At 43.3% G+C, this 13,779-nt stretch overlaps 1 protein-coding gene across 1 annotated transcript in view; it reads left to right on the top strand.

Annotated features, from left to right (window-relative positions):
* Positions 1-248: 248 nt before the first annotated feature.
* traf6 (TNF receptor-associated factor 6) overlaps positions 249-13,779 on the top strand; it is a gene marked incomplete at its 3' end in the record, with an annotated part of 15,898 nt that continues 2,367 nt past the window's right edge. Inside the window, exons 1-7 of the mRNA XM_083759327.1 lie at positions 249-299; positions 2,782-2,843; positions 2,874-3,168; positions 4,965-5,115; positions 8,259-8,417; positions 8,698-8,769; positions 10,206-10,283. Of these exons, the coding sequence (XP_083615453.1) occupies positions 2,783-2,843; positions 2,874-3,168; positions 4,965-5,115; positions 8,259-8,417; positions 8,698-8,769; positions 10,206-10,283 (816 nt within the window). The 5' untranslated portion in view covers positions 249-299; position 2,782. The remainder of the gene's footprint in view (positions 300-2,781; positions 2,844-2,873; positions 3,169-4,964; positions 5,116-8,258; positions 8,418-8,697; positions 8,770-10,205; positions 10,284-13,779) is intronic.

Below are 13,779 nucleotides of genomic sequence, written 5' to 3'. Positions count from 1 at the left end.
AGTTTGTAGAATGGGTACATTTCAAAATCTGCTCACGATTCATTTTCAATTCATCAAGACATTTAATGACCTACAGTCCTTAACTAGTTGATTGATAGCCTAATAAAGCCTATATACAATATTTGTTTAGTTAAAAGATATTCCAGATAGAAGTGATTTGCATTTTTTCATAGACCTGAATGCTTGATTCTCTTGCAAAACCTGGCAGCCCTGACGGAACTACTGTGGGAGGGGCCAGGGGGGAAATCCAGGAAATTCACCAGACAAACTTCACGGCATTTCTTTCCAAGGCAAAAAAAAGGTAAATGTTATGAATAAATAAATGCACATTTAATAGACCAAAGTAGTTGCTAGAATGTCTGCGTTTTCCCAAAACGCGTCGGCGTGTCGCTGCTGTTGCGATACATTATGGTACTGTTGTTTGTTGTCATGATGATCGAAGTGTTTTACTGTAGCGTGTGGCCGTGTGTGTGTGTGTGTGTGTGTGTGTGTGTAGGCTAACTGTATTACAACAGTTCCGCATGAGACGTTCACATGAGTGCGCGCACACACACACACACACACACACACACACACACACACACACACACACACACACACACACACACACACACACACACACACACACACACACACACACACACACACACACACACACACACACACACGCGGTACTAGTGACAGGAGTACAGTCAGTGACTTCCTTTTGGCTGACGGCTGATCCGTTTTTTTGTTGTTTTTACTGAGAGCTCTTCTTCTGATTGCTGTCATCTGATCTGTCCTGTGTTACTGTGTTGTAAATGTGTTACTTTGGACAGATGTGAGGGTAGGTGAGTACAGTAGCTAGTATTAATGTATAACTGTAGGTACTATAGTGTCTAGTAGAGTATAGGTACTTTACTACAAGTATACTGTCTAAACCTGTGGTTTTCAACCAGTGGTCCTTGAGGGGGGTGGGTTCCAGGTGGTCCCTGCACTGCCAGCCAAATGATGGAGTTGCAAACCAAATGAACCCTGAGGTTTTTAACTACTGAGAGCTGTAAAATGAACTCAAATGGATGGTTTAATTTTACGCTCTCAAGAGTTACATTATTGTTATTACACATCTGCATTACTTATTTTACAAGAAGTAATACACAATTAGAGAATGTAGAAGAATTGTTATTTTGATCAAAAGCGTTTGCCAAAAGCATGGACTTGTAGACAAGATCTTATCCAACGACAACAAAATATTCTTTAGTTTTGGGGTCTGAGAGGCCATCAAATGGTGGTCCGTACATGGCTCAAAAGCTGAATAAATAAAATGGGCCTTGATATGAAACTGGTTGAAAACCACTGGTCTAAAACCTGTACCTCCTATAATAACCTACCGCACCTTTCCTGAGGCCTGGTGGTTTATAGTACTGCCGACGTTACGTACCACCGTGTCGTTTGCCAATCCCTTCTTGTGTTTTTGGATTGATTGAATACTACTGTATTAGACTTTATAGTTTATTGAATTGAAAACGGTGGACCCTATTGCAAACAAGAGTAATGCTTTATGGTGTCGTCCACTCACAGATAACAGCGTTTGTATTGAGTTGTGCTTGAAATGTATTTGTCTAAATGTAATGTCTACTGTAATTCTGCAAACTGTTAGTGGAAATGCAAACGGTATGGGTGCAGTCATACATTTGGGTTAAAGGGATTTAACATAAAATAACAAAGTTCTGTTTTTTTTATACAGTATACATTAGAACAGTGGTTCAAAAAGTGTGGTCCAGGGACCCCCCCGTGGGTCCTTGGAGGAGGGGTTCCAGCCAGGGGGTCCCAAGTTAACTTGTTACCTTGCAGTGTTGTTTTCGTCCACTAAAACCAAGGCGAAAAATGTTCGTCGACTACCTTTTTCCACTGACGAAAACTAAATGGAAACTAAATTAAAACTAAGCTATGATGACTAAAACTAAGACTAAATATATTGACAATTTCGTCAACAAATAAAAACTAGACTAAAATGTTAGGAAGGGACTAGTGTACTTTACACTTGGTTGCATGCTGAAAATAGCTGATCTACAAGCTCACAACGCGTCGCGCTGAGCTTGTAGATCGGCTATTTTCAGCAAGTGAAAAATCAGTCATCACGACTAGGGCATCAAGGCCCACCATAATACATTGTAGTCGACTAAATCAACTGTAGATTTAGTGGACTAAAATCTTATGATGTTTAGTCGACTTAAAACTATACTTAACACTAAGACATTCCAGGTGACTAAAATGTGACTAAAACTAAATGGAAGCTATTCAAGAGACTATGACTAAAACAACACTGATTGCAAACAAAGTCTTGTTGCGTCTGTCATGAGCTCACCAATGCAGAGTTGTTGTGTTTAACTAGTTTAACTAGTTTTTGACATAATGTGACCAAATTTGACTGAGGGACTGCCATTGGATTTTCTTTGTCATGTGAAAGCAGGGGATCATAGCTTCAAATTGACATATTGGTTGTTCAGTTTGACCCACCAGTTTTGGAGATAGCCTATGGCTTATAGAGTAATGTCTTGCAGAGTTGAGAAAACAGGCTTCTGTGGACTCTTAACATTTATACACCTAGCTACATGTTTAAGCATTCATTTCATTCATATTTACATGTCGATTTCAGCCTCTGACACTTATTTCAGACATGCTCTAAGTATATGAAGACGGAAGAGTCTGCCAGTGCTATTAACTCTGGTGAAAAGCTGGAGTTTGCGCGATGGCATGAGCCGGCTCTCAGTCAAATCTGGTCACATTTCTTTTTTTACAGATGTCTTGCTTTGAAAGTGACAACAAGGCCAGCTTGGAGGACGATGGCCGGTGTGGTGGTGGTGGTGGTGGTTGTACTGGTGACGGGTCAGTGGCCGGCGGCAGCGGGGGGGAGCTGTCCAGCTGTGCTCTGGCCATGATGGAGAAGGAACGCGAGCCCTCGGAGAGCTCCGGGACCGGGCTGGGGGGCAGCAGCGCAACGCCCACCAGCCTCCTCCATGGGGCGCCCGCCGCCGCTGCCACCCCCATGCAGGGCTATGACGTGGAGTTCGACCCGCCCCTGGAGAGTAAATACGAGTGCCCCATCTGTCTCATGGCCTTGAGGAACGCCATTCAGACGCCTTGCGGACACCGCTTCTGCAAGAATTGCATTGAAAAGTCCATCCGGTAATAATAATAATAATAATAATGTGGCCTTTACTGGCCTGCAGTGCCTGACTTTGTTGTTGCACTTGAGCCCATTTAGACCAGACGTTTAATCATGACAAATTTCTGAATATTTCATGTCAAGGACCCCAAAAATGTTATGTAATTGGCCGCCCAGTCGACCCCCATCTGAAAATATCTTGTTCCAGGGACCCCCCCCCCCAGAATCGTGAGATTTGAGTTAAAAACGCTCGGTCTGAAAGAATATATTTAAGATTAAGATTTGCGCCAAATTTCCACGATTTCTCAAAAATAGCAGACCTAAAAAGCGCATCACTCGGTGCCGCACTATGAGCTTGTAGATCTGCTATTTTTCAACAGCTACAGCATAACTGGAGGTTACGCAGTAACCGTGGTTATATAAGAGATATAAGCGAGGCCCGTCGTTGGGGATGCCAGTGAGGCCTAGGAATTGGCGGACACGCGTTAGCTGTCGATTTATGTAAAAGCGGCCCAACCCCATACATTTCATGCATTTGCCCGGTGTTTCCACGGCGTCAATCGCGTGCTGAAGACCGAGGCAATAGACACAGGAGTTGTGCTTATCCAGGCCCCACATCGCATGTGTGCAGCCGTCCATTAGGCAGGCTTTCTGGGGCACATTAATGGGACCGCGCTGGCGGCCGCTTGTAGCTACGGCGGCCTCAGCCTCCTGTGAGGACATATTGACAGCGCTTATTCAGCGGGGAAATGTCTTGGGGGCTGTTGGTTCGGAGCCTATACGGCACACGAAGCTTTGAGTAGCTTCTTATTAGTCTCTCACGTGGCTTATACAGCTCAGGTGGAGAAGCTAGCTAGCAGCTTGTGCTAACGTGGAGAGGCTGATAAAGCGCTCTGTAGTGAAGCAGGCTTATGCAGCACAAACTTGTTTTCGTTTTCGTAGTGAGTCCAATATCACCGAGACAACTTAGCTGAACCTCGCGGTACCGAGCAAAGATACCCGTCCTGATGAGGCTAAAAAACTTTAGGAGTTTTGATCAGAAAGTTGCGTGTGTCAGTGATACCAGATTGACTGTTGTCGCGCAGAAGAGAAAACGGAATACTGTGCATGAGTGAATGCGTGCTTTTATGCCCTCGGGCGAGAGGGCACGTATTACGTCATGACGCAAGAGAGGCCCATTCTCTTGGTTTAATAGAATGTGAGTATATTAAAGTACTTCTGTTGTCCACGCCCAAGATTGGACGCGTCCCATAGCGAACTGCCGAGCGTTAGATCTTCATATAACATAATGTTTAAAACACCAAAAGGGGTTCCTGCCCCAAAATGGGTTAGAGCTGTGGCTTCTCAAAGTGGGGGTCCGTGGGGAGCCCCAGGGGTCCTTGAGGTGATGGTCAGGAACCAAAAGGACCCTTAATCCATTCTGGGCGGGAACCCCTTTTGTTGTTTTGAGCATACATTAGCTATTGAAAAATAGCAGATCTACAAGCTCATAGCGAGCTTGTAAGGTCTGCTATTTTTTGAAAAATCGTTAAAATGTGGTGCAAATCTTTGAATATATATATTCTTTCGGAGCTGGAACTACATATTTTGAGATTGGGCTCCGGTGCCCAATTACACACAATTCTGGGGTTTTCCTTGACCTGAATTATATAGTTTGTGAACCACTGACAATAGAAACACAAGGTTTTTCAGAAAACTCTCAGGATTTAGAAGACATTTTTAGCCCGGACTTGTCCTCTTATAGTAAAACATTTGAATGCTTTTCCCTCCACTGTCGCATTGCTGTGCCGTCCGTCCGTCCTCCTGTTTGCTGCAGAGACACGGGCCAGAAGTGTCCAGTGGACAACGAGATGCTTCTGGAGGAGCAGCTGTTTCCCGACAACTTTGCCAAGCGAGAGATCCTGTCGCTCACCGTGCGCTGTCCCCACACTGGCTGTGCCGACAAAATGGAGCTCCGAAATCTAGATGTAAGACTTTTTTTTGTTGTCTCTCATTATGTGTAAGGGATAATATCTGGCTAGGTGGTCGTTGTCGGGAGATAATTCACCGACAAGGGAGTTTAACCGCAGAGGTGGTTAAACTCCCTGAAGGGAGTTATCCCGTCTATTGCATGGCTACCTAACATACATTTATTACACGAGAGGGTGTGGTTTAACGTGATTATTGCCACGACAGTGATGCGGTCAGGAACAAGACGTAGTCGAGTTCCGCGAGCATCACTGAAGTGGCGATAATCACGTTAAACCACACCCTCTCGTGTAATATTGCAATTATACAACAGTTACCCTTAAAACTAATAAAATCGCTGAAAAAACATATTATTTTAATGACATGAGTAGTCACTACGACCACAAATGTCCCAAGAAAGTAGCTAGCCTAGCCACCGAGTTTGCTGCGCTCTGGGAGAACAGAGCAGCTGAATTATTTGTTTTGATTAGGTGTGGAGTGGTGCTCGTTTGATCCACAGCTAGAAGGCTGTTTCAACCAATCAGATTGCTTCCTCGAAAGACCTGTTGTATAATAAGGAATAGCCGTTGCTGCTGTACGTTTTTATCACACAAAACCAAACAAGGCCACCCAGGTGTGTGTTAATATTGTTCTTATAAAATAGTTTGTGCCTATAACATATATATATATATATATATATATATATATATATATATATATATATATATATATATATATATATATATATATATTATAATAACAATATAAAGATTGCTTTGGTCATTGTGACTGCCAGGGAGTTTCCCCATCCATTTCCCATGATCGCGGTGGTTTGACTCATATATGGATATAAATAATCAACTGACAGAGAAAACGCCAATATTACTGCCGTCAAATTATCACAAATTTCGGAGACAGTTTATTTGCAGTTTGTGACGACACAGAGACAAACTCCCTGACGATATCGCTGAGACAGTTTATTTATTTTTGGACCAACAATTATTATATTGAGACAATTTAAAATGAAACTTCAATGACTAGTGCTTCACCCTTTTTGCAAAAAAATATATGTTAATGACGTCTAGAAGCTTTAGAACACTTTCCTGGGGGTCTTTTTGTGTGCAATATGTGGTTTTAGATATTTTAGATTGTAGCAGTGAGCCTGTTGTCTCTGATGTCATGGACACTGGGCTCACTTCCTTCCTGGACTACATGTTGTCTCAGTAAGACAGCTCTCCCCCTATCCGCAAGGAGGAGCAGTGCACCAAAGAATTATGGGAATTGTAGTCCAGGAAGGTAGTGAGACCAGTGTCCATGACATCAGAGACAACAGGCTCACTGCTACAATCTAAAATAACTAAAACCACATATTACACACATAAATACCCCCAGGAAAGTGATCTAAAGCTTCTAAACGTCATTAACATATATTCTTTTGCAAAAAGGGTGAAGTGTCCCTTTAATGAAGTGACATTATTCCAGTATAGCTACATTAACCCTGCAGTGAATGTAACGATTCACTCAACTCACGATACGTATCACGATACGATTTTTCACGATATTAAAAAATATATATATTTTAAAGAAAAATTACAGTTTATTTTATTTTATATAATGTATAGGGCTGTCAAAGTTAACGCACTATTAACTAGTTAATTCGGGATTAATATCGATATATATCGATATACGATATATTGTTACATGCCTACTAAGGCGTCTTACAGGTGCTGTTAGTGGTAGCTAGACGGATGTTATCAGTAGACCCTACACATTTACAACTACAGTATCTATTTCACAACATACCACACACACACACACACAGAATAGACTGATGACATGGCAGACCACCAGGCATGCTCCTGTTCTGAATAACTAGAGCATGCTAAAGTTGTGTAACTCAGTCCGTTGTCGTCAAAAAGATGGTGACAGATAAACACACACATCTGTTGGATGTGTTGACCCATATTTTGTCAAAGATATCGGGTCGGGCTCTAACACTAGGTTGGAATACTTGGAAAACCCTTGTAGTTTGTTTGTGTCGCAGTAGTGGAGATGTTTGCCGTGTTTGCCCAGGGAGAAAAGTAGCATTGGAATTGATGTTGAATAGGGGCATGGTGGCACAGTCGGTAGTGCTGTCGCGTCGGGGCGTGTTCCCTCCTCCGCGTCATCGGGGTTGGCGAAAGGGCCTTTCTGTGTGGAGTTTGCATGTTCTCCCCGTGTCCCCTAGGGTAGGTACCCTCATGTTCTCCCCGTGTCCCCTAGGGTAGGTACCCTCATGTTCTCCCCGTGTCCCCCTAGGGTAGGTACCCTCACATGTTCTCCCCGTGTCCCCTAGGGTAGGTAACCTCACATGTTCTCCCCGTGTCCCCTAGGGTAGGTACCCTCACATGTTCTCCCCGTGTCCCCCTAGGGTAGGTATCCTCACATGTTCTCCCCGTGTCCCCTGGGGTAGGTAGGTACCCTCACATGTTCTCCCCGTGTCCCCTAGGGTAGGTACCCTCACATGTTCTCCCCGTGTCCCCCTAGGGTAGGTACCCTCACATGTTCTCCCCGTGTCCCCCTAGGGTAGGTATCCTCACATGTTCTCCCCGTGTCCCCTAGGGTAGGTACCCTCACATGTTCTCCCCGTGTCCCCCTAGGGTAGGTATCCTCACATGTTCTCCCCGTGTCCCCTAGGGTACAGTAGGTACCCTCACATGTTCTCCCCGTGTCCACTAGGGTAGATATCCTCACATGTTTTCCTCGTGTCCCCTAGGGTAGGTACCCTCACATGTTCTCCCCATGTCCCCTAGGGTAGGTACCCTCACAAAAAAAACATGCATTAATCCTGGTCTCTAAACTGCCTCCCCCTGGGGGCGCCTGATGGAGGGGAAGGAACATGTTCCTTCCACGCGCTATACGTCTGGCCGGTGAAATTCCCCCCGTCGGATGAAAAGAAGCAGCTTAGACTCCTCATGCATAGAAGGAAGCATGAGGTCAGTCCGCTGCCCCCCCTCCCTTCCCCCCCAGGTTGGCAGAGGAAGTGTAGCGCCCAGGGTTACATTAGATATATATACGGTATAAATGTTTGATGACACTAGTCGTGTGCAGACTGTGCACCACGAGGAGTAGTTGTGTATAATAAAAAATAAACCGTTCTTCTCATGCGTCTGTCACCATGCAGAGGCACGTGTCACAGTGCCAGTTTGCGACGCTGCCTTGCCCGCAGTGCCAACAGTCTGTGAGGAAAAGCCTCCTGGAGGAACACGCCACCCACCAGTGCCTACGGAGACCCGTGACGTGCCTGGAATGTCTGGCCTCCTTTGTCCACGAGGACAAACAGGTGAACTGACCAAAAGTCTAGCGGCCATTTTGGGGCGGGGAACCCCTTTTGGTGTTTTAATTTAAAGCATTATGTTATAATTTAGCTATTGAAAAAATAGCAGGTCTGCTATTTTTGAAAAATCATTTAAAAATGGTTATATCTCCTTCAATTATTGTCCAATTTCATTGAATGATACATCATATGAAATCGAGTTGTGGGCCTTTTTGCTGGATTGTGTAATGGGATAAGCAACGTGGCAGCTTCCTGAAGTGTCTCTCTGGTCTTTGTTCCCGTATAGCTCCACGAGCTGCAGTGTCCCTTCGCCAGCGTGGAGTGTGAGTACTGTGGGATGGAGCTCATCAGAGACCAGGTGATTGAGTACTGCTGGACCGATGGTTCCTGACCACATCAACCCTAGCCTCGGAAACCCAGACGTTTTTATTTCCAGGGAGGAAAAAAAAGTCTGGGTCCGAGTCCACTTCAATACGGCATACAGTATAGCGCAAACGTCGCTCACTCTCTGCTGATTTCTGATCGTCTGCACCTTTGTTAAATTGACACACACACGCACACATGTACACACACACACACACTCCGCTCTCTCTGTGTCGCTCTAAGTAATTAGTCTCATGTCGCGCAGCTGCGCATAGTTTCTCTCGGTGGATCCTGCCGGGAGCTGCCTATGCCATAGAAAGCATAGGTGAGTTCCAGGCTACATCAACCCTAGCCTGGGCAGCGTTCCATTTCGTGTTTTACGATCCGTTCGGGACCGAGTGCCGCGCTACGAGCTTGTAGATCTGCTTTTTTTTTTTAATCTTGAAAATGTGGCACAAATCTTTGAATATATATTCTTTCAGAGCAAAATCTATTCTTTGCTTCTGGGGGAGGGGGGGGGGGGGGGTCCCTGGAACAACATATTCTTAGATGGGGGTCCGCGGCCAATTACATATCTCTGCTGTCGGAAGAAAATGTGCATTTTTCAGGAAATGAAAAATTAGGAAGACCTTATATTTTTTTAAACAAAGCAACACAGCCTCATCAAAGTTGGTGTTGTAACTTCAGATATTGTCAATTACTGCCATGAGAGGGGGAGAGGTGCTGGAGTTAGTTGCTTTAGCAGACAGTTTGAGGGTAGAGGTTTTGTCCAAAGCACTTTTTACTACTTTCCATGGGTGCAATATTTTCGAAACAACACACAGTGTTCAATAGCATCAATGTATGGCAACAACAAGAAATCTAAAACCTCAAAAATGGAGTTATGAGGTTTCCTCCCGACAGCAACGATATGATATTGGGGGTCCTTGAAATTAAATAGTTTGAGCACCACTGACATAGAAACATGATTTAGAACAGGGGTTCTCAACCCGTGGTTCGCGAACCCCTCGGGGGGTCCCCAAAAATTAAGACTTTACATTAAGAGTTTACATAGTACGTGGTGCATGCATAAACGTTCCTTAATGATTATATCTGGTTTCAGTATTCATTTATGATATATTTTCTCTATTAAGGTTATTTTTGCAGTCAGTTTGTATTGGTGGTGGGGAGGGGGTGGGGGGGGGCGGGGGCACGCGAGACATGGCCAATGCATTTCCGGGGGTCCCCGGCCCAAAAACGTTGAGAACCCCCGATTTAGAAGACATTTTGTAGAATGGAACTTAATGGGTCTAAATGGGATAAGCAGCAGCTTGCGTTGTACTGAATTATTCCATCTGTGATCAATTAGGTTTGGAGTAGCTCACCCTTACTAATGCACTCATTGCATCAAATATTCAATTAAATAAACTATTCATGTTGCTTCTGTTTCAGATGGAGTCTCACTGTGATACAGATTGTCCAAAAGCACCCATCGCATGCACCTTCAGCACGTTTGGTTGTCGGGAAAGGGTAGGTGCAGAGAAAGCTTGTCCTTTGTATCTCAAATCGTCTAAAGCAGTGATTGTCAACCCTTAGGTGGTACATAGTTTGGGGCAGAGCCATAGAGTATAGACAGAGTTACGCAAACCGCATTCACTTCATGGGGCTTCAGTCCAATGGCGGCTCTCCTACATAGACTTCTATTGAGAATGGGGACAACAAATAGGGACAAGTCCTGGACCCGGAAGTAGGCAGAAATGCAGTGGCTTTAATGATCTTAAATCCCTTTATTTTGGATTGTTTTGTAGTTAATCGTACAACGTAAACATTTCAGAGACTTTAGTTGTCACTGTACAATACTTATAACAGTTGTCATGTTGCACACATGCCTAAAATTGCTCTTATTTGCGCCGCCCTCTTTGAAAACAATGTATTTCCAACTCCAGCTTGTCTCAGTTCAGGGCTGCATGAACACCGGTTTCTTCCCCCTCAATATCGTGACTCTTCTATTAGATGGCTCTGGTCTGGGCCGTACTCCGAGTCTGAGGGGTACTCAGAAGACCTCTGATTGGTTACAATGTGTGAGATAAAGTCCAAGCTGGAAGCACAAGCACACACACATCTAAAACACATGCTACAGTCCAGTGTGCTTCATCATGGTTACAATGTATGCTCCCATGCTAATAGAAATCAGTTAAATCTGGAAATTCACTATAGAGGGTAGGTGACATCATCGTACCTGGAAGTTATGCGGGAACGCCCACTGAGTGTCAAAAAAACGACTTTCTGGCGTTGACAGCCCATTCATCCAAACAGAAAGGTCCTGTCTGATTGCATTAAACAATGTTAAACTCACCAACATTGCTGCTGTACGAAAAGCTTGAATTATCCTTAAGTTTTTGTTTCATAAAAATCCACCAAAGAAACATTAAGAGCTACTTTCTGTCAAGAAATGCCCTGCATTTGATTATTTTTCTAAGTGTCAGAGTTTGGAAATGCTTGTTTTCAATAACACAACCTTTTGCTGCCTCCTGCATTATGTGACATTTAGAAACTGGACGGTTGAGTGATTTCCAACGAGCGCTTCCAAACTCCAACACTCCATGCGGCTCAATGTTTTGCCACTCAGTCTAGATGAGGGGGGCGTGTCTTATGGGAAAATCATGCATGTGCATACTCTCTATACTTGTATTTTTTTTTTAATATATATTTATATTTTCAGTACAGCCAACTTCAGATATATCTGCCAATGAAAATAAAAAACATGTGGCCAGCTAGCTCGCTGCATCATTTTCTTGAGAAGTGTGCATATCATTATATTATCTTGGCTGTTCGGCTCTGCTGCAATTTCCCCCCCTGCTCGGCACAATCAAACACCATCATTAAACATTAAGAGCAGGGAGATGGATAGGGATGGAGCTCGATAACCGATATCCGAAAACAAGCTTATCGAGTACCCGTTATCAATAAGCTTTGGGCTTATCAAGCCTGTTATCGAGCATAGCGGCCCATGACGTCATGTTTAAACGATCAAGACGAGAGGCGATCAAGATAATCACCCACCCTGGCACAAACATGTCTAAAAGTGTATTGATACCTGCCAACAGAGTAAACAACATTACGTGTTTAAAGTCACTGTCTGTACACATGCAGTATTAACCAGTTAACAGTTCCTTTAATATTATTGTATTGGTAAGAAGGTCAATTTCCTTCCTTTTGTTAGAAAAGTACTGTAGTTGAAGGCCCTAGTAAAGTATACTGTTCAGAATTTATTATCTCTTATTATCTATTTTTCCACAAAATAATAGAAAATGCTCGATAAGAACCCGGCTCGATAAACCTGATCGATAAACTGATTGTTATCAATAAAAATGAACGAGCTCCATCCATCCAGATAGATATACAATAAAAAAAAACATGGGGAACATAAATAACAGAGCCCACCGGTGGTGCTGGGGTGGCGGTGGGAGCAAACATCACATAACAACAACAACAACCAGGAACCATAAGCAGGAGGAAGGCAGGAAGAGCATGCAGCCTAGTGAGCTTAAAGGACAACTTTAGTTTTTTTCAACCAAGGTTCATGTTTTAGGTTGTTATTAGAGAAACTAAAAGGTGAGAGTTAATTTTCTTTCATTTGCTGCTTTCTTTCATTTTTGGGATTTTAGCAGTTTTTGACAGGGGGGGGCGGGGGCATTCGAGCATGGGGCTAAATATGTATTTTTTTACAAAATATTTTGGTGATTTTTTTATTTTTTTATTTACTATAGTCCTAATAAACCCCAAGAAATTACATCTGTCCACAAAAGATCACAGGATCTATTGAATGTGTCAAACTGACATATTGAGCCTATACACACAGTATAAGCCTTCCTCCAGTAGGCTACCTTCACATTCAGTAGATCCTGTGATCTTCTGTAACCAGATGTAATTTCCTGGGGTTTATTAGGACTATAGTAAATAATAAAAAAATAAATCACCATAAAATTTGGTTAGAAAATACCTATTTAGCCCCATGCTCGAATGCCCCCGCCCCCCTGTCAAAAACCGCTAAAATCCCTAAAACTAAAGAAAGCAGCAAATGAAAAAAAAAATTACACTCATCTTTTAGTTTCTCTAATAACAACCTAAAACATGAACCTTGGTTGAAAAAAACTAAAGTTGTCCTTTAAGTAGCACACCCACATAGCAACGGATCATATTAACCCCTTGAGCATACAGTATGTCTGCGCCCTTGAGCATGGCATGAAACCCCTCGAGTATGTCTGACTGAACTAACTCCCCAAGCTACGTATCATGTGTGCCATGGATCGTGTGTCCCCAAACAAAGTGTCATCTCGTGTTGTTTTTGTCGACTAAAACTAAGACGAAAAATGTTCGTCGACTACCAAGCTATGATGACTAAAACTAAGCTAAATGTATTGACAATTTTGTCAACAAATGGAAACTAGGCTAAAATGTAAGGAAGGGACTAGTGGACAAGAGATCCAGTATAAGTCATTTTACAATTGGTTGCATGCTGAAAATAACAGATCTACAAGCTCACAACGCATCGCAGTGCGACGCCTTGTGAGCTTGTAGATCGGCTATTTTCAACAAGTGTAAAATGAGCCATTACGACGGCATCACGGCCCGCCGAAACACATTTCAGTCGACTAAATGAACCTGCAGATTTAGTCGGCTAAAAGCGTATGACATTTAGTCGACTAAAACTAACACTAAAACATTCCAGGTGACTAAAATATGACTTAACCCATTCTGGGCGTGAACCCCTTTTGGTGTTAGCATTACGTTATGCTTTAGCTATTGAAAAATAGCAGATCTACAAGCTCATAGCGCGCCACTCGGTGGCGCGCTATGAGCTTGTAGATCTGCTATTTTTGAAAAATCGAAGAGCGACTGACATAGAAGACATTTTTAGAATCTGATCTCAGGTCAGAATGAAAACTGTCAGGATGTAGAAGACATTTATAGAATCGTTCCCAGGTCAAAATGGGTTAAAATGATTATGACTGAAACTAAAATG

The sequence above is a fragment of the Protomyctophum parallelum genome, assembly GCF_964188405.1.
Source record: "Protomyctophum parallelum genome assembly, chromosome: 2".
Classification (NCBI taxonomy): Eukaryota; Metazoa; Chordata; class Actinopteri; order Myctophiformes; family Myctophidae; genus Protomyctophum; species Protomyctophum parallelum.
This window is presented reverse-complemented; position numbering and strand designations above follow the sequence as displayed.